The sequence below is a fragment of the Ranitomeya imitator genome, chromosome 2, assembly GCF_032444005.1.
Source record: "Ranitomeya imitator isolate aRanImi1 chromosome 2, aRanImi1.pri, whole genome shotgun sequence".
Taxonomy (NCBI): Eukaryota; Metazoa; Chordata; class Amphibia; order Anura; family Dendrobatidae; genus Ranitomeya; species Ranitomeya imitator.
In genome coordinates this window covers 380673825-380693258 of record NC_091283.1, presented here as the reverse complement: position 1 = coordinate 380693258, position 19434 = coordinate 380673825, and the positions used below count along the sequence as shown (strand labels likewise).

The window sequence follows — 19434 nt, the reverse complement described above, 5'->3', positions numbered from 1 at the left end:
ATGACCTGGCCTCCCACTTTATAGCGAAAATAGATAATATCCATCAGGAAATCTGCTCCCAGCCACTAAGTGTAGTGACTCCCATCCCTCCATGCATTTCCCCTAGCTCACTCTCCACATTTGATCCCATCACAGAAGAAGAAGTCTCCAGGCTCCTCTCCTCTTCTCGTCCGACTACATGCACTACTGACCCCATTCCCTCACACCTCCTCCAGTCGCTCTCTCCAGTCGTCACAACTCACCTAACTACAATCTTTAATCTCTCCCTCTCCTCAGGCATCTTCCAATCCTCCTTCAAACATTCCATCACTACTCCACTATTAAAAAACCTCTCTCGATCCATCCTGCACAAATAACTACAGACCAGTCTCTAACCTCCCCTTCTTCTCTAAACTCTTGGAGCACCTGGTGTACTCCCGCCTTACCCGTTACCTCTCCACTCATTCCCTCTTAGACCCTTCACAGTCCGGCTTCCGCCCCCTACATTAAACAGAAACTGCACTCATCAAAGTGACCAACGACCTTCTGACAGCAAAATGTAATGGTGACCAGTCTCTGCTCATTCTTCTCGACCTATCAGCAGCTTTTGACACCGTTGACCACCATCTCCTACTCTCTAGGCTCCAGTCACTAGGCATTAAGGACACTGCTCTCTCCTGGTTCTCTTCCTATTTTTCTGACCGCTCCTTCAGTGTATCATTCGTTGGCTCCACTTCATCTCCTCTTCCTCTCACTGTTGGGGTCCCTCATGGCTCAGTCCTTGGCCCACTTCTCTTCTCTCTCTACATGACCCCAATTGGACAGACCATCAGCAGATTTGGCTTTCAGTACCATCATTATGCCGATGACACACAATTATACATGTCATCCCCTGACCTTACCCCCACTTACACCCGTCACACCAGTGACTGTCTGTACACAGTCTTTGACATCATGTCCGCCCTCTATCTGAAACTCAACCTCTCCAAAACTGAACTTCTTCTGCTTCCACCGTCTACTAACCTCCCTAAACCTGACATTTGCCTCTCCGTGGGTGGCACCATAAAAAACACCCCGGCAGCAGGTGCGCTGTCTGGGTGTTACGTTTGACACCAATCTCTCCTTCACTTCCCTTATACAATCTCTTGCCAGCTCTTGCCGCTTACACCTGAAGAACATCTTTAGAATCCACCTTTTCCTCACCATGGAAACAACAAAAACCCTCACTGTTGCCCTGATAAACTCCCGCCTGGACTACTGTAACGCTCTGTTAATTGGCCTCCCCGTTACTCGACTTTCCCCTCTCCAGTCTATCCTTAATGCAGCAGCCAGGGTCAGTTACCTGGCTAATCCGTATTCAGATGAAGCCGCTCTTCGCCAGTCATTACACTGGCTGCCCATTCATTATAGGATCCAATTCAAAGTACTTGTTCTCACTCCCAAAGCTCTCCACAGTGCGGCACCCCCTTACATCTCCTCCCTTATCTCTGTCTATCGACCTAACCGACTACTGCTCTCTGCAAATGACTTTTGACTAACCTCTGCACTAATCCGTACCTCTCACTCCCGACTCCAAGACTTCTCCTGCGCTGTGTCAATCCTCTGGAATGCTCTACCCCAAGAAATTAGGACCATTCACAATTTGCATAGTTTTAGGTGCGCCCTCAAAACATTTGTTCAGAGCGGCCTATGGCGTTCCCTAATAAAAGTCATTTTATGTGTAAGGGCGCATGTGTAGCCCATTCACTGTCTCCATCTATCCCCCACCCCCTGAAGATGTCTGGACCATCATTGTAAATACATAATTGTAAATAAGCTCCCTCCTGTACTTTGTATTTCCCCCTCCTCATTGTAGGTTGTAAGCTCTCACGAGTAGGGTCATCTTATTATACTTTAATTATTGTATTGTTAATGTTGTTACTTATGACTTGCGTTTGAAACTGCTAAGCTGTAAAGCACTGTGGAATATGTTGGCGCTATATAAAGATTATTATTATTGTTATTATTATTATAGACAAAGTATTTATTTATTGCTAGATGGTGGCCCGATTCTAATGCATCGGGTATTCTAGAAAATGTATTTAGTTTATTTATGAAGTTTTCAGAATAATGCAATTTATACACAGGATTCGGCCAGCCAGACGCGACCAATTAGCGAAGCGTGGTTCAAATTCCGCGCCAATTCGCGGCCGGACTGCTCCTGTCGCTGATTGGTCATGCCCGGCTGGCCACGAACAATCAGTGAAGCCAGGGACGGCTCCAGGTTTTTGAGGGCCCGAGGAGAAAGAGCCTCAGTAGGCCCCCCTCTTTAACACATACCATGATTCATGATGCACAGATACAGCAGAGAAATATACCACAGCCAAGTAGCTTATAACACAGCCCACATAGCATATAACACAGCCCACATAGCATATAGCACAGCCACGTAGCATATAGCAGAGGCCACATAGTATATAGCACAGGCCATGTAGTATATAACACAGTTCACTTAGCATATAGCACAGCTCACGTAGCATATAGTCCAGCCACGTAGCATATAACACAGCCACATAGCATATAGCACAGCATGTAGTATATAGCACAGCCACGTAGTATATAGCAAAGCCCACGTAGTATATAGCACAGCCCACGCAGTGTATAACACAGCCCACGAAGTATATAGCACAGCCCACGCAGTGTATAACACAGCCCACACAGTATATAGCACAGCCACGTAGTATATTGCCCAGCAATGTATATTGCACAGCTACGTAGTATATAGCACAGCCCGCGTAGTATATAACACAGCCGCGTACTATATAGCACAGCCACATAGTGTATTGCCCAGCCATGTATATTGCACAGCTACGTAGTATATAGCACAGCCCACGTAGTATATAACACAGCCACGTAATATATAGCACAGCTCACGTAGTATATAGCACAGCTCACGCAGTATATAACACAGCCACGTAGTATATTGCCCAGCCACGTAATATATTGCACAGCTATGTAGTATATAGCACAGCTCTCGTAGTATATAGCACAGCCCACGTAGTATATAGCACAGCTCACACAGTATATAACACAGCCACATAGTATATTGCCCAGCCACGTAATATATTGTACAGCCCACATAGTATATAGCAGAGACGCAGTATATAACACAGCTCACGCAGTATATAACACAGCCCACATAGTATATAGCAGTGATGTAGTGTATAGCACAGCCCATGTAGTATATAGCAAAGAGACATAGTATATAACACAGCCCATGCAGTGTATAACACAGCCCACGTAGTATATAACACAGCCCACGTAGTATATAGTAATGTGGGCACCATATCCCTGTTAAAACAAAAGAATTACAATAAAAAACAGTTATGTACTCACCTTACGGCGGCTTCTAGTGATGCTCCTCGCGACGCTCCGGTCCCAAGAATGCATTACGTTCTTGCGAGATGATGACGTAGCGGTCTCGCGAGACGGCTACGTCATCATCTCGCGAGACCGCAATGCATGGCCTGGAGCGTCGCGAGGAGCGGGAAAGGCGCCGGAAGGTGAGTATATGATTTTTTTTTATTATTATTATTTTTAACATTAGATCTTTTTACTATTGATTCTGCATAGGCAGCATCAATAGTAAAAAGTTGGTCACACAGGGTTAATAGCAGCATTAACAGACTGCATTACACTGCGGCACAACGTGGTGTAATGCAGCCATTAACCCTGTGTGAGCGCTGACTGGAGGGGAGTATGGAGGGGCACTGACAGAGAGTAGGAAGGGGCGAATCAGCGATGCGGGATTTCCGTGACAGACAGATGTGTCCCTTAGACGATTATATATATAGATAATTTAGCATTTATTTAGTATAATTGCAATGCGAAATGCGCATCGGGTGTGATGAGTGCCTGGACAACTTATTATTTATATAAACTGCCTACATTCTGTCCTCATCCATCATACGAGGTGTATATACAACTCCTCATATTATACTATATAGATGCGGTCACAGGCTTACCGTGATGGAGCGGAGCAGAGGACCGCAGCGTCTGGATGCTCCTACTCTGGAGCTGAGAAGTAGCACTTCTGTTTATTAAAAGTATTTATTTCTTCTAGCAGAACAGGGGTTAACAGGCCATGTTGGTAATCCCTGTGCTCAGCAGTGCTTGGTTAGCCACTCCTTTTCCCTATATAATCTGGGCTCTATTTTTTCTGCATTGCTAAAGGAGGGAGAGACGTTGTATGAGAAGGAGTGCTGGAGGAGTTAAAAGTGTCTGTTGTTTGGTTTGTAAGCTTGGAACTTATTTATCCTTTCCTATTTTTGGTTTCTTACCCTTCCTGCGCACCCCGGTGGATCCCTCTGTTATAAGTGAGTGTATATTTGTGTATATACCCGCCTTTGTTCCTTATCTAATCTCACAACCTCTCCCTTCCCCCTATCTGACCACCATGTACTCAGCTTCTCATCCTTGTCCTCCTCACCCGCCCCTCACTTCCAGCCAGTACCACATCCTCTCAGAAACCTTGCACACCTAGACATTCACAGACTTTCAGACCCTCTTCTACCCCTGTCCTCCATATCTTCACTCCACGACACAGATAGCGCCACTGCCTTCTATAACTCCACCCTCACATCAGCCATAGACTCAGTCGCCTCTCTCATGCATGGCAAAGTGCGACAAATCAATAGGCAACCTTGGCATAACAACCTCACCAAAAAAACTCCGACAAGCATCCAGGGTCGCTGAGCGGCGTTGGAAAAAAACACGCCCGCCAGACGACTTCACCGCTTTTAAACAAGCTACACTTGCCTTCAAATTAGCCCTCACTTCTGCTAAACAGACCTACTTCACTAACCTTGTATCTTCACTATCCCACAACCCAAAACAACTGTTCAGCACATGTAACTCTCTCCTACGCCCACTGCCACCTCCAACTCCCCTCATCTCTTCTGAGGACTTTGCCACCTACTTCAAAAACAAGATCGACTAAACGAGGCAAGCCTTTACTGTTCCACCACTCCAACCACTCCATATACCAGACCTCTGCCCTTCCCCAATAACTTCCCTCTCCAACATCAATGTAGGAGAACTTACTCGCTTCCTTTCCAAATCACAACTCACCACCTGTGCACTTGACCCCATCCCTTCCCACCTGCTCCCCAACCTCACTAACATGCTCATTCCAGCCCTAACCCATCTCTTCAACCTATCGCTATCTTCTGGTACTTTCCCCTCTACCTTCAAACATGCCACCATCACACCCATCCTCAAAAAGCTAACCTTGACCCAACTGCTATGGCCAGCTATCACCCCATATCACTGCTCCCTTTTGCTTCCAAACTCCTTGAGCAGCATGTCCATGGTCAACTTTCCTCCCACCTCTCATCTAACTCTCTCCTTGACAACCTCCAGTCTGGCTTCCACCCCACCACTGCTCTGACCAACATTACTGACTTACTCACAGCCAAAACTAACAGACAGTTCTCCATTCTCCTCCTTCTCGACCTGTCCTCTGCTTTCGACACAGTCGACCACTGCCTACTGCTACAGATTCTTTCTTCCCTCGGCATCAAAGGCCTTGCCTTGTCCTGGATTGCCTCATACCTTTCCGACCGCACATTTAGCGTTTCCCACTCCCACACTACCTCCTCACCCCGCCTACTCTCTGTTGGAGTCCCTCAAGGCTCTGTCCTAGGGCCTCTACTTTTTTCCATCTATACCCTTGGCCTAGGACAACTAATTAACTCCCATGGCTTCCAGTACCACCTATATGCGGACGACACTCAGATCTACCTCTCTGGCTCAGATGTCGCCTCTCTTCTGTCCAGAATCCAGGAGTGTCTGTCAGCCATATTCTCCTTCTTCAATCTCGCTTACTAAAACTCAATGTAGACCAAACTGAACTCATCATCTTTCCCCCATCTCGCGTATCCCCCTACCTGATCTATCTATTATGGTAAACAGCATTACGCTCTCTCTCCCGCACCTGAAATCCGCTGCCTCGGGGTAACTCTCGATTCTGCCCTGTCCTTCAAACCGCACGTCCAACCTCTTGCCACCTCCTGCCACCTCCAACTCAAAAATATTGCCAGAATCTGTCCCTTCCTCAGCCCACAATCTACTAAAACTCTTGTGCATGCCCTCATCATCTCCTGCCTCGATTACTACAACACCCTCCTCTGTGGCCTCCCCGCTCTCTTGCACCACTCCAATCTGTCCTCAACTCTGCTGCTCGGCTAATCCACCTCTCTCCTCACTACTCCCCTGCTTCACCCCTCTGCAAATCCCTCCACTGGCTCCTAATTCCCCAATGAATCCAGTTCAAACTACTAACACTGATCTACAAAGCCATCCACAACCTGTCCCCTCCCTATATCTCTGAACTAATTTCCCACTATCTTTCCTCACGTAATTTTCTATCCTCCCAAGACCTCCTACTCTCCTCCACACTTATTCGTTCCTCACACAACCGCCTCCAAGATTTATCCCAAATATCCCCCATCCTCAGGAATTCCGCACCTCATTACATCCGATTATCCTCCACCCTCGGATCCTTCAGACGGAACCTGAAAACCCATATCTTCAGGAAAGCCTATGGCCTGCAATAACCATTCTACCGCCCCACCAATGACCCGAGCTGCCGCCTCACCAACCACCCGAGCTGCCGCCTCACCAGCCACCCAAGCTGCCACCTCACCAACCACCTGAGCCGCTGCCGCCTCACCAACCATCCGAGCTGCAGCCCCACCAACCACTCAAGCTGCCGCCCCACCAACCACCTGAGCCGCTGCCACCCCACCAACCACCCGAGCTGCCGCCTCACCATCCACCCACGCTGCCGCCTCACCAACCACCCAAGCTGCCGCCTCACCAACTACCTGAGCCGCTGCCGCCCCACCAACCACCCGAGCTGCCGTGTCGCCATCGCCAGAGCTGCCGCCTCACCTCCACCAAAGCTGCTGCCTCACCACCACCAGTGCTGCAGCACACCGACCTCCTGTCTCTTCCCCATTATCCCAAAGAATGTAAGTCCGCAAGGACAGGGTCCTCTCCCCTCTGTACCAGTCTGTCATTGTAAATTTGTTTATGTTAACGATATCTATAACCCTGTATGTAACCCCTTTTCACATGTACAGCACCATAGAATTAATGATGCTATATAAATAAATAATAATAATATTTGGTGTATGTGGAGTTTTCAGTTTCACCTTGCCTTTGTCCCCGTTTGTCGGGTTGGTGTACTGCGGTGCACAGTAGCGCCTCCTTCTCCCTGGGTGGGGGAGAACAGATGGAGGGGTAATTTAGGAGATAGGGCAAGGGTGGAGGCCCTGGCATCTTTGCCATCTGAAGCATCCCAGGGAACAAGGCAAGCTAGGGCACCCCCTAGTGTTAGGGCCAGAAGAGGAGCCCCTGGTCTTAGGCTTCCTATTTTCTTTTTTTTATAGTCTAGTGGGTTTTATAGTCTGCAAAATACAGTACGGTAAATGCTTAGAGAAGCACTCCCATCGAAATATATTGCAGTCATCATATTATATGGCATTGTGTACTTAAAACTTCTCATTTTGCCTTTCTACTCAGTTAATTCTCCTTTTTGCCATTAGGTCTATGACATCACATGTTTAAAAACTGATTATCCTTTTTAGCTCTATGTAGAAACAGGAAGTCTATTTCCTTGCATGCAAACTTGCACAAGAAATTGTCGGATCAATTTTCTCCGTTACCATTGAGAAAATGAGAAATCTCGGGAGAAAAAGTAACATTTCATTTTCAAAGGCCAATGTCATAAAATTCTGTGACTCACTAGTGGTTTCAAGATGCTCATCACACCACTAGATGATTTACTTGAGAGGTTCAGTTTCCAAAATGTGGTTAACATTTGGATCTAAAGCAACATTTTAGTAAAAAAAATATATATATACACCGTAAATACATTTTCATTTTTTTTTTGCATTAATTCAGGTGAAACACCTGAAGGGTTAACAACCTTTCTAAATGACGTTTTGCATAATTTGAGTGTTGTAGTTTTTAAATTGGGCACTTATTTGCAGGCAGTGTGTCTTATAGGCCCCTTAAAAATCACTTTAAAAAAGTAAAGATCCCACAAAATATAAGTTTGGTAAATTTCCTTAAAGTTATAAAAAAAAAAAAATAATAATGCTGATGCAAAGAAGTCGTGGTGAATGTTGTTTATTAATTATTTTATGTAATATCACTCTAATTTTTAACCCCTTCATGACCTTAAGATTTTTCTTTTTTCCGTGTTCGTTTTTCACTCCCCTCCTTCCCAGAGCCATAACTTTTTTATTTTTCTGTCAATTTGGCCATGTGAGGGCTTATTTTTTGCGGGACGAGTTGTACTTTTGAACAACATCATTGGTTTTAGCATGTCGTGTACTAGAAAGCGGGAAAAAAATTCCAAGTGCGGTGAAATTGCAAAAAAACTGCAGCCCGACACTTGTTTTTGGTTTGGCTTTTTTGCTAGGTTCACTAAATGCTAAAACTAACCAGCCATTATGAGTCTCCAGGTCAGTACGAGTTCATAGACACCTAACATGACTAGGTTATTTTTTACCTAAGTGGTGAGAAAAAAATTCCAAAGTTTGCTAAAAAAAAAAAATTGCGCCATTTTCCGATACTCGTAGCGTCTCCATTTTTCATGATCTGGGGTCGGTTGAGGACTTATTTTTTGCGTGCCGAGATGACGTTTTTAATGATAGCATATTGGTGCAGATACGTTCTTTTGATCGCCTGTTATTGCATTTTAATGCAATGTCGCGGCGACCAAAAAAACGTAATTCTGGCGTTTCAAATTTTTTTCTCGCTATGCCATTTAGCGATCAGGTTAATGCTTTTTTTTAATTGATAGATCGGGCGATTCTGAACGCGGTGATACCAAATATGTGTAGATTTGATTTTTTTTAATTGATTTATTTTGATTGGGGCGAAAGGGGGGTGATTTAAACTTTTATATTTTTTTTTATTTTTTTCACATTTTTTTTTACTTTTGCCATGCTTCAATAGCCTCCATGGGAAGCTAGAAACAGGCACAGCATGATTGCCTCTGCTACATAGCAGCGATCTGATGTTCGCTGCTATGTAGCAGAAAATCAGGTGTGCTGTGAGCGCCGACCACAGGGTGGCGCTCACAGCTACCGTCGATCAGTAACCATAGAGGTCTCAAGGACCTCTATGGTTACAATGTACAAGCATCGCCGACCTCCGATCATGTGACGGGGGTCGGCGATGCCGTCATTTCCGGCCGCCCGGCCGGATGCGCTAGTTAAATGCCGCGGTCTGCGTTTTACAGCGGCATTTAACTAGTTAATAGGTGCGGGCAGATCACGATTCTGCCTGCGCCTATTACGGGCACATGTCAGCTGTACAAAACAGCTGACATGTCCCGGCTTTGATGCGGGCTCACCGCCGGAGCCCGCATCAAAGAGGGTCTTCTGACCTCGGACGTACTATCCCGTCCGAGGTCAGAAAGGAGTTAAAGGCATCAAAATTCGAAAAGTGCAACATTTTCTATGTTCTTGTAAAATTTTATATTTTCTGAAATAAATGCAAATTATATTGCCCTAAATTTACCACTAACAAAGTATAATGTGTCCTGAAAAAAACAATCACAGAATCCCTGAGATATATGGAAACATGCCAGAGTTATTACCATATAAAATAACACGCCAGATTTGAAAAATTTGGCCTGGTCAGGAAGGCAAAGCAAATGTTAGACCTAGTGATGAGTGAACATGCTCAATTAAGCTGTTATCTGAGCATGATAGGGTGCTAAACAAGAGTCTTCTTGTTGCTTGAAAAATATGTTCGAGTTCCCACGCCTGCATGTCTTGTGGCTGTTCGACCTGTTTGTTAGACAATCCCTGCATGTGATTCGGCTGTCAAACAGCCACAAGACATGCAGATGCAGGGACTCGAACATATTCGAGCATGCTTGGATAACGCCTTGGTTCAAATATAGGTGTACATATTGATTCTAATTGCTTTTCAATAACAATTGGTAATTGCACACATTTTTTTATATTATCTAGACCCCAATTCATTAGTCTGGTGTTTTATTCACTGATCTTAATGAATGTAGCCCTGGAGCAATATGAACCTCTTCATCAATTTGACAAATCTTACAGCTACGGTGTGATTTTAGCCAGAAATATTATTCTAGGCAGGGACTGGATTTTATTTCATGAATCATTTATATCATTATTGGGCAGGCTTGACCACACACTGTCATAGCTCTGCCCACTTTGCAAAAACTGGTTTGAGCTGTGAATAAAATAAAAATCCCAAATGTCACAAAAGTGTTGCACAATTAAGAATTGTGCAACATTTACAGCAATTTTATACTAGAATTCTGGTGTAAACTGCTTGGCGAATCAGGGCCTAATACCATAAATTGCTTTTCTTTTCTTCTTTAAGATGTGTGACTTCACTTAATCATAACTTGTATTTTTCCTTGTATACATCAATAAAATAAGATCTACTTCTCTGTGTGTATTCTTTGATGTCTAACGAGGTTTGATTTCACTGCAAAAGATTTCCCACAATTTGAACATGAAAATGGCTTCTCCCCAGTGTGAGTTCTCTGATGTCTAACTAACTCTGATCTGTTGTAAAAACATTTTCCACATTCTGAGCATAAAATTGGCTTCTCTCCTGTGTGGCTTCTCTGATGTCTAAGTAGATTCGATTTCTCAATAAACTGTTTTCCACACTCTGGACATGAAAACGGTTTTTCCCCTGTGTGAGTTCTCTGATGTATAGCAAGATACGATTTCTGGTTAAAACATTTTCCACACTCTGGACATGAAAATAACTTCTTTCCTGTGTGAGTCCTCTGATGTCTAATGAGATCTGATTTGTCATTAAAATATTTCCCACATTCAGAACATGAAAATGGCTTCTCAACTGTGTGACTTCTCCGATGCGTAATAAGATTTGTTTTCTGGTTAAAACATACCCCACATTCTGAACATGAATATGGCTTCTCTCCTGTGTGAATTCTCTGATGTGTAACAAGAGTTGATTTCTCATTAAAACATTTCCCACATTCTGAACATGAAAATGGCTTTTCCTGTGTGTGAATTCTCTGATGCCTTACAAGTTTGGATTTATCGCCATAACAGTTCCCACATTCTGAACAAGAATGTGGCTTCTCTCCTGTGTGATTTCTCTGATGGTTAACAAGATATGATTTCTCTTTAAAACATTTCCCACATTCTGAACATAAATGTGGTTTCTCCTCTTTGTGAGTTCTCTGATGTTTAAGAAGAATTGATTTCTGAATAAAACATTTCCCACATTCTAAACATGAAAATGGCTTTTCCCCTGTGTGAGTTCTCTGATGTGTAGCAAGAACTTGCTTTCCTGTAAAACATTTCCCACATTCTGAACATGAATATGGCCTCTCTCCGGTGTGAGTTCTCTGATGTGCAACTAAAACTGATTTTTGTGCAAAAAATTTCCCACATTTGGAACATGAATACGGCTTCTCCCCTGTGTGACTTCTCTGATGTGTAACAAGATTTGTTTTCCGACTAAAACATTTTCCACATTCTGAACACGAAAATGGCTTTACATCTATGTGAGCTATTTGATGTTCAGCAGTCCTTCTGTGACTTTCAATTAGTATATTGGTCTTTGATGAAGCAGGAGATAGATTTTTGCTATGAAAGGCTTGAGTTGTATCTGGATTAACTGCATGTTCTTCATATCTGCCAGGTGTGGGAACGCAATCTTTTGCTGGAAAATCTGAAACGATTGGATGTCCTCCAAAGCTACTGGTACAGTTACCTGCCAAAATAAAACTGATCTAGTTATTTTCTGTTATCACTGCCTTGAAATTCTATTAATATTTATACATTTTATAACATTCCCATACCAATTTTAATACAGTTCAATTATTGAATGAAGACCACAAAGTAGGGACTAATAAATTATTATGTTAGGCCACGAGATATACATTTTTCACTTCTCTGCTGAAGCAGTCTTCTTCATAGGTTCATGTTTCACTGTGTGTGTCACCAAACATTTCTAGTTACAAAGGAGTCAGTTCCATTTGGTGGCGTCCATCTCATACCCTCTCTGAAAGCTTTATGCAGTGTAAGGCCGGCCTCACACTAGCGAGTTTTACGGACGTAAGAGCGCAGAAACTACGTCCGTAAAACTCGCATAACATACGGCACAATTATTCTCTATGCCCCTGCTCCTATCTGCCGTATTTTACTGATCAGTATAATACGGCTTTCTACAGCCGTAGAAAATCGCAGAATGCTGCGTTTGTCACTGTATTGCGCAAATAAAACGTCAATGAAAGTCTATGGAAGCCCCAAAAATACGGATTACACACGGACCAGCAGTGTGACTTGCGAGGAATACGCAGCGCTGTTAGAGAGAAAAGCCGGTAATTCAGTGCGGTGTACAGTAAAATCACACTGACAGCTTACAGTAGAATAGGTAGAATAAATGTGTACACATAGAATAGGTACAGTGGGGCAAAAAAGTATTTAGTCAGTCAGCAATAGTGCAAGTTCCACCACTTAAAAAGATGAGAGGCGTCTGTAATTTACATCATAGGTAGACCTCAACTATGGGAGACAAACTGAGAAAAAAAATCCAGAAAATCACATTGTCTGTTTTTTATCATTTTTTTTTGCATATTATGGTGGAAAATAAGTATTTGATCAGAAACAAATAATCAAGATTTCTGGCTCTCACAGACCTGTAACTTCTTCTTTAAGAGTCTCCTCTTTCCTCCATTCATTACCTGTAGTAATGGCACCTGTTTAAACTTGTTATCAGTATAAAAAGACACCTGTGCACACCCTCAAACAGTCTGACTCCAAACTCCACTATGGTGAAGACCAAAGAGCTGTCAAAGGACACCAGAAACAAAATTGTAGCCCTGCACCAGGCTGGGAAGACTGAATCTGCAATAGCCAACCAGCTTGGAGTGAAGAAATCAACAGTGGGAGCAATAATTAGAAAATGGAAGACATACAAGACCACTGATAATCTCCCTCGATCTGGGGCTCCACGCAAAATCCCACCCCGTGGGGTCAAAATGATCACAAGAACAGTGAGCAAAAATCCCAGAACCACGCGGGGGGACCTAGTGAATGAACTGCAGAGAGTTGGGACCAATGTAACAAGGCCTACCATAAGTAACACACTACGCCACCATGGACTCAGATCCTGCAGTGCCAGACGTGTCCCACTGCTTAAGCCAGTACATGTCCGGGCCCGTCTGAAGTTTGCTAGAGAGCATTTGGATGATCCAGAGGAGTTTTGGGAGAATGTCCTATGGTCTGATGAAACCAAACTGGAACTGTTTGGTAGAAACACAACTTGTCGTGTTTGGAGGAAAAAGAATACTGAGTTGCAAACACCATCAAACACATCAGTGAGTGGATTGAGAGTAGAATAAATTAATACAACAGCCTTTGTGATTTTTTCAATAAATTAATTTTTAATAATGTGTGTGTATTTTTTTTAACCCTTTACTAGTATTGGATTAATAATGGATAGGTGTCATAATTGACGCCTCTCCATTATTAATTAGGCTTAATGTCACCTTACAATAGCAAGGTGGCATTAACCCTTCATTACCCTATATCCCACCGCTACACGGGAATGGGAAGAGAGTGGCCAAGTGCCAGAATAGGCGCATCTTCCAGATTTGCCTTTTCTGGGGTGGCTGGGGGCAGATGTTTTTAGCAAGGGGGGCCAATAACCATGGACCCTCTCCAGGCTATTAATATCTGCCCTCAGTCACTGGCTTTACTACTCTGGTGGAGAAAATTGTGCGGGAGCCCACGCCAATTTTTTCCGCCATTTAACCCCTTATTTTACTAGCTAGAATGGCCAAATTTTGCATATACACACTACTGACATTAGTAGTGTGGAATATGCAAAAAAAATGGGGATATGAGATGGTTTACTGTATGTAAACCATGTCTCATATCATGTCGGGTTTAGGAAGGAGATAGCAAAAGTCGGTAATTGAATTACCGGCTTTCTGCTATCTCGCGCTGTATGAAGTAATAATATATATACATATATGTGTCTCCCTGACATATATAAATATATATATATATATATATATATATATATATATATATATATATATATGTATATATATATATATATATATATATATATATATATATATAGAGAGAGAGAGAGAGAGAGAGAGAGAGAGAGAGAGAGAGAGAGAGAGAGAGAGAGAGAGAGAGAGAGAGAGAGAGAGAGAGAGAGACAGTATATATGTTTGTTTTTTTTTTTAACACATGGATCCCTTGTAGAGCCGTATGTCGGTTTTGCAAGCCTGCGATAAAAACACGCATTACGGCTGCCATACGGATTACATACGGAGGATGCCATGCGCAAAAAACGCTGAAACACCCTGCCTACGGAGGAGCTACGGACCACTATTTTCGGGACTTTTCAGCGTATTACGGCCGTAATATACGGACCGTATTTTCATACGCTGAGTGTGAAGCCGGCCTGACTCCCAGGTCACTGCTGTGAATAATGTTGTCAGTGTTAGGCCACTTTTACAGACGCAAAATAAAACATACAAAAATGAAACCAAAACGGATTTTCCTGGGAAATATGTTAAGGAACATCCTTTCCAGGGTAATGGTTTGTATATAAGGCAAAATAAATAACCAAAAATGCTCTTTTAGTATATGTTCACACGTAGCATTTTTTATGCGTTTTTGAACTTTAGCATTGCTTTCAACTAATACAAATGACATTTCCCAGTGAATGTATTTTAACATTTTACAAGCTTATCTGGCAATGTGGTGTGTGACACATAATCAGAAACATCCTGTTTCATTTATGAAGGAGGGACTCTGAAAGTCAGAAAGCCTATTTATATGGGACTATCAGGCTGCCTTTACTATTCTAAAAGGGCCAGCAGTCGGCCCTCACTATTCTTAGAGAGCAATCAGCTGGCTATGCTTTGTTGTTCCTATTATTAAACAGTGGGTCTCCTATACTGTTATTGCATATGCAGTGAGTGGCAGGGCTGCCCAAAATTGGACGCACCTCAATACTCCTTTGAAGAGACATACAGAAGGGCCTCCTGAAAACAATGTTCCCATTATTTGGAAGAGGGTGTCCCATACTGCTTGCCTATGCAGTGAATGCAATGGCTGCCAAAAATTTGGACCTACTCCAATACCTCTTGGAAGAGACGTAGAGGAGGGCCTCATGAAAAAAATGTTCCCATTATTAGGACCTGGGTCTCCCATAGTGTTTGCCCATGCAATGAAGCAACGGCTGCCAAAAATTTGGAGGAACTCCAATGCCCCTTGGATGAGACGTAGAGGTCAGAGGGCCTCCTGAAAACAATGTTCCCATTATTAGGAAATGGGTCTCCCATAGTGTTTACCTATGCAGTGAATGCAAGGAAGGGCTGACATAAATTTGGAGGCACTCCAATACCCCTTAAAAGAGACATGGAGGAGGACCTCTTAAAAAAATGTTCCCATTAGAAAGGAGCGGGTCTCCTATACTTGTAATTCCCATGCACTAAGTGTATGGGCTGACAAATATTTACCCCTGGGGGTAAACAACAGTATTTGTTACTGTGTAACAATTTTGTTTACGGGCATCATAAACACCCTTTAAAACAGGGGTCTCAAGCTGTATTCCTCGAGGGCCGCAAACCATGCGTGTCTTCAAGAATTCCTTAGCATTGCACAAGGTGCTGGAATCATTATCTGTGCAGGTGATTAAATTATCACCTGTGCAATACAAGGAAATCCGGAAAATATGACCTGTTTGCGGTTCTTGAGGAATGCAGTTTGAGAGCTCTCGTTTTAAAAAATTATGTGGGTGTTGCATTACAGACCACGGTCACCCTAGTGATATGGTGGTGGGGGATGATGATGAGATGGACAACAGCAAATAGCCAAAATCAGGAAGCGTATACCCATGTGTGGGTGTGAAGAGGTGCATGGGAATAGACCTCCCATAAAAAGACACTGTATTTGAGTTTATGCTACGCTGCTATCATTCGGTGGTGTTGAGAAGTCTGGCTCAATCCAGGCCTTGCTCATTTTTATAAGAGTCAGCCTGTCAGCATTTTCAGTTGACAGGCGGATGCGCTTATCAGTTATAATTCCACCAGCGGCACTAAAAACCCGCTCTGACAAAACGCTAGCGGCAGGGCAGGCCAGGACCTCCAAGGCATAGAGAGCCAGTTCATGCCACATTTCCAGCTTGGATACCCAATAATTATAAGGCACAGAGGAATCACGGAGGATGTTGGTACAATCAGCAAGATCCCTCAGCATCTTCCCAAACTTTGCACTCCTTGTGAGAGTACACCACGCCTCAGGGCCTGTGCAATGGGAAGGTCTGAGAAAACTCTCCCAGAACTTTGCCAGTGTTCCACTGCCTCTGCTGGATTGGAGTTGTGTCTCTCTCGCCTGTACTCCTTGGTTGTCCAACGAACTGTGACCTCTGCCGCCAGCGTTTTTAGATGGGAATTTTTTTAATAATTCTGCAACAAGGGCCTTCTGGTACTGCCCTATCTTAGTAGACCTGTCCACCTCAGGAATTAGAGACAGAAAGTTCTCCTTGTAGTGTGGGTCTAAAAGTGTCACCAACCAGTAATGACTGTCACCTAAAATTTTGAGAACGCGAGGGTCACGGGAAAGGCAGCATAACATAAACTCAGCCATGCATGCCAGACTGCTAAGAGGCAAGATTTTTGTGTCCTCACCAAGTGGACGACTGACCATGTTCTCCTCCTTGTCGTCAGGCCATCCAGGCTCAACAGACAACACGACAGATGTGCAGGTAGTACCATCTATAATGCATGAAACTAGCTCCTGTTCTTCCTCCTCCTCATTATCACCTAATCCACATTGGGATGAGATGAGGCAGGGCTGTGTGTAATCACCCTGTATGGTTCCTTGCTTCATCTCATTGTGCTCTGCCTGCAATGCATTCTCGTTGATTGTGAGCAGAGTGTTTCAGAACACAGAGAAGCGGGATGGTGATGCTAATTATCACGTCATCGCCGCTCACCATCTTGGTGGAGTCCTCAAAGTTTTGGAGGATGGTACATATGTCTGATATCCATGTCCACTCCTGAGGTCTTATGTGTGGAGTCTGAACTGAATACCGACAGTCTTGTTGATGCTGGTAGTCAACAACTTCCCTCTTTGCTCACAAATCCTTCCCAACATCTGCAGTGTAGAGTTCCAACGTATGGAGACATCACACACCAGTCGGTGAGCTGGAAGCTGCAAACGCTGCTGAAGCACGGCAAGGGAGGCGGAAGCTGTGGCTAACTTTCTAAAATGGGCACAGGTGTTGTACTTTGACAAGCAGATCCGGCGGCTCCGGGTAGGTTTTGAGAAACCGCTGAATCATGAGGTTAAGCACATGGGACATGCGTGGTACGTGTGTGAGCTCGCCATGCCTCAGAACCACCACCAGGTTCCAGCCAATGTCACACCCGACCATGACTGGTTATAGGTTCAGCGGTGTCAGCCACAGATCTGCCTGCTCTTTCAGAGCTGTCCACAACTCTTCAGCATTGTGCGGTTTGTCATCTAAGCATTTTAGCTTCAGCACATCCTGTTGCCGCTTGGTTGAGGAAGTGCTGCAGTGCTTCCAGCTTGTAACTGATGTGGTAATTTCTGAGATGGAGGCTGAAAAGGAGGAGGAGGAGGTGCAGGAGCTGTAGAATTGTGGGGGCAACCCTTATTGACCTAGGGCCCGCAATCCTTGGCGTCGGGAGGACGTGTTCCAGCCCAAGGTCCGACTGGATCCCGGCTTCCACCATGTTAACCAAAATGTACCGTACCTGCCAACAAGCATATGTCCACGTGTCCATGGTTAGGTGGCAGTACCTGCATTGTTGAGGGCATGGCTAATGTTGTGGGACACGTGCTTGTGTAATGTGGGGATGGCACAATGGGAGAAATAGTGGCAGCTGGGGACCGAGTACCGAGGAACAGCTGCTGCTATCAGGTTGCAGCAATCTTCCGTCTCCATGAGCCTAAAAGGCAATATTTTGAGCGCAAGCAGTTGCGAATGTGGGAATTTAGTAGTGTGGCCTGTGGGGGATTTGGCTGCATATTTGCACTTGTGTTCCAAGGACTGGGGTAAGGAGAACTAAACGCTGCGCTGGGACAAGGATGTGAACGTGCTTGCTGATGGTGCTAGTTGAGTGTGTGCAACGACAGGTGCAAGGCAGGAGACATCTTCGCATGCACAATGGACATGTGATTGGCTTGCATGCACAACAGCGGAAGAAACAGTGGTGTGACCCGCAGACACTTCCTGAACCCTGGGGTGCGACTCACAAAGTAGGGCGCTTTGCTGCCATGTGCCTCATCATGCTGGTGGTGGTCAGGCTGGTCGTTTTGCTACCCCTGCTGATGGCAGGTGATGCAAATGGCCTTCTTGGGGTTATTGGCAGAGTCTTTAAAAAACAACCAGACTCGGGAAGACCTAACAGTTGTACTGGCAACTTCCGTCGTGTTGGTGTCATGGGGAACGGTTGCCCGCCTTCTGTCTGCAGACACCACACTGCTTCTTCCTGCCTGTTGGAGAGCTACGCCTCCCTCCCTGTGTGCTGCTGTCCTTGCTCTGCATGTCCTCCTGCCAGGTTGGGTCCATTACTATATCATCCACTACCTCGTCTTCCACTTCTGCACCCTGGTCCTCCTCCTGACTTTCAGGCAATTGTAAAGTAAAATATGGAACAGCATCCAGTCCAGGTGAAATATTTGAAAAAACTTTATTCCACAATCATACTTTTTTCTGGCAATTGTGTCTCATCATCATCCACCTTGTGACACTTTCCCACCGTAACCTTCGTGTGACCATGGCTGCTCAAATATTTGGGCATCGCTACATGCGATCTTCTCTTTCCCTGCTTAAAGTGGACTGGGCAAGAGGCCCGAATCTATAAATGGAAAAGTGAACAGCTCTTCTAGGTGTCCAAGTTTGGGATCAGTTGTCTCCCGGCACTCGGCATGGTGGAAGGAAGGTGGATCAGGGTGAGGAATATGCGGTCCAGACTCACGGCTACTGAGATTTGACCGTGTGAAAGACAGGGTGGTGGTGGTGGTGGCAAAGTGACTGGAAGCATTATCCGCTATCTAACCAACAACCTTTTGACACTGCTCTGGGTTCAACAGTGATGTGTTGCGGTCCCCTAGAAATTGGGACAGGAAGGTCGGGTGAGAAGATGTGGGTGTTTGTTGTGGCACAATTTCAGCTCACCCATAGCCTAAGCTTCTGCATGCACCATCAGCATCAAGTGCAGTTCACCGTCCCTTGACACGCACCTTGCCCTTTATTAATGGAGGATAATATTTTCCACGTTCACTACAAATGGCTGAATTTATAACGAACTTATATGTTATCAGTATGATGGAAAACCACAGTTTTAAAATAGCTGGCCTGTTTTTATCAGCAAAC

At 44.4% G+C, this 19434-nt stretch overlaps 1 protein-coding gene across 1 annotated transcript in view; it reads right to left on the bottom strand.

Moving 5' to 3' along the window:
- Positions 1–8192: 8192 nt before the first annotated feature.
- The window catches only part of LOC138664042 (oocyte zinc finger protein XlCOF6-like), a 29346-nt gene continuing 18104 nt past the window's right edge, over positions 8193–19434 (bottom strand). Inside the window, exon 7 of the mRNA XM_069750454.1 lies at positions 8193–11772. Coding sequence (XP_069606555.1) covers positions 10460–11772 — 1313 coding nt within the window. The 3' untranslated portion in view covers positions 8193–10459. The remainder of the gene's footprint in view (positions 11773–19434) is intronic.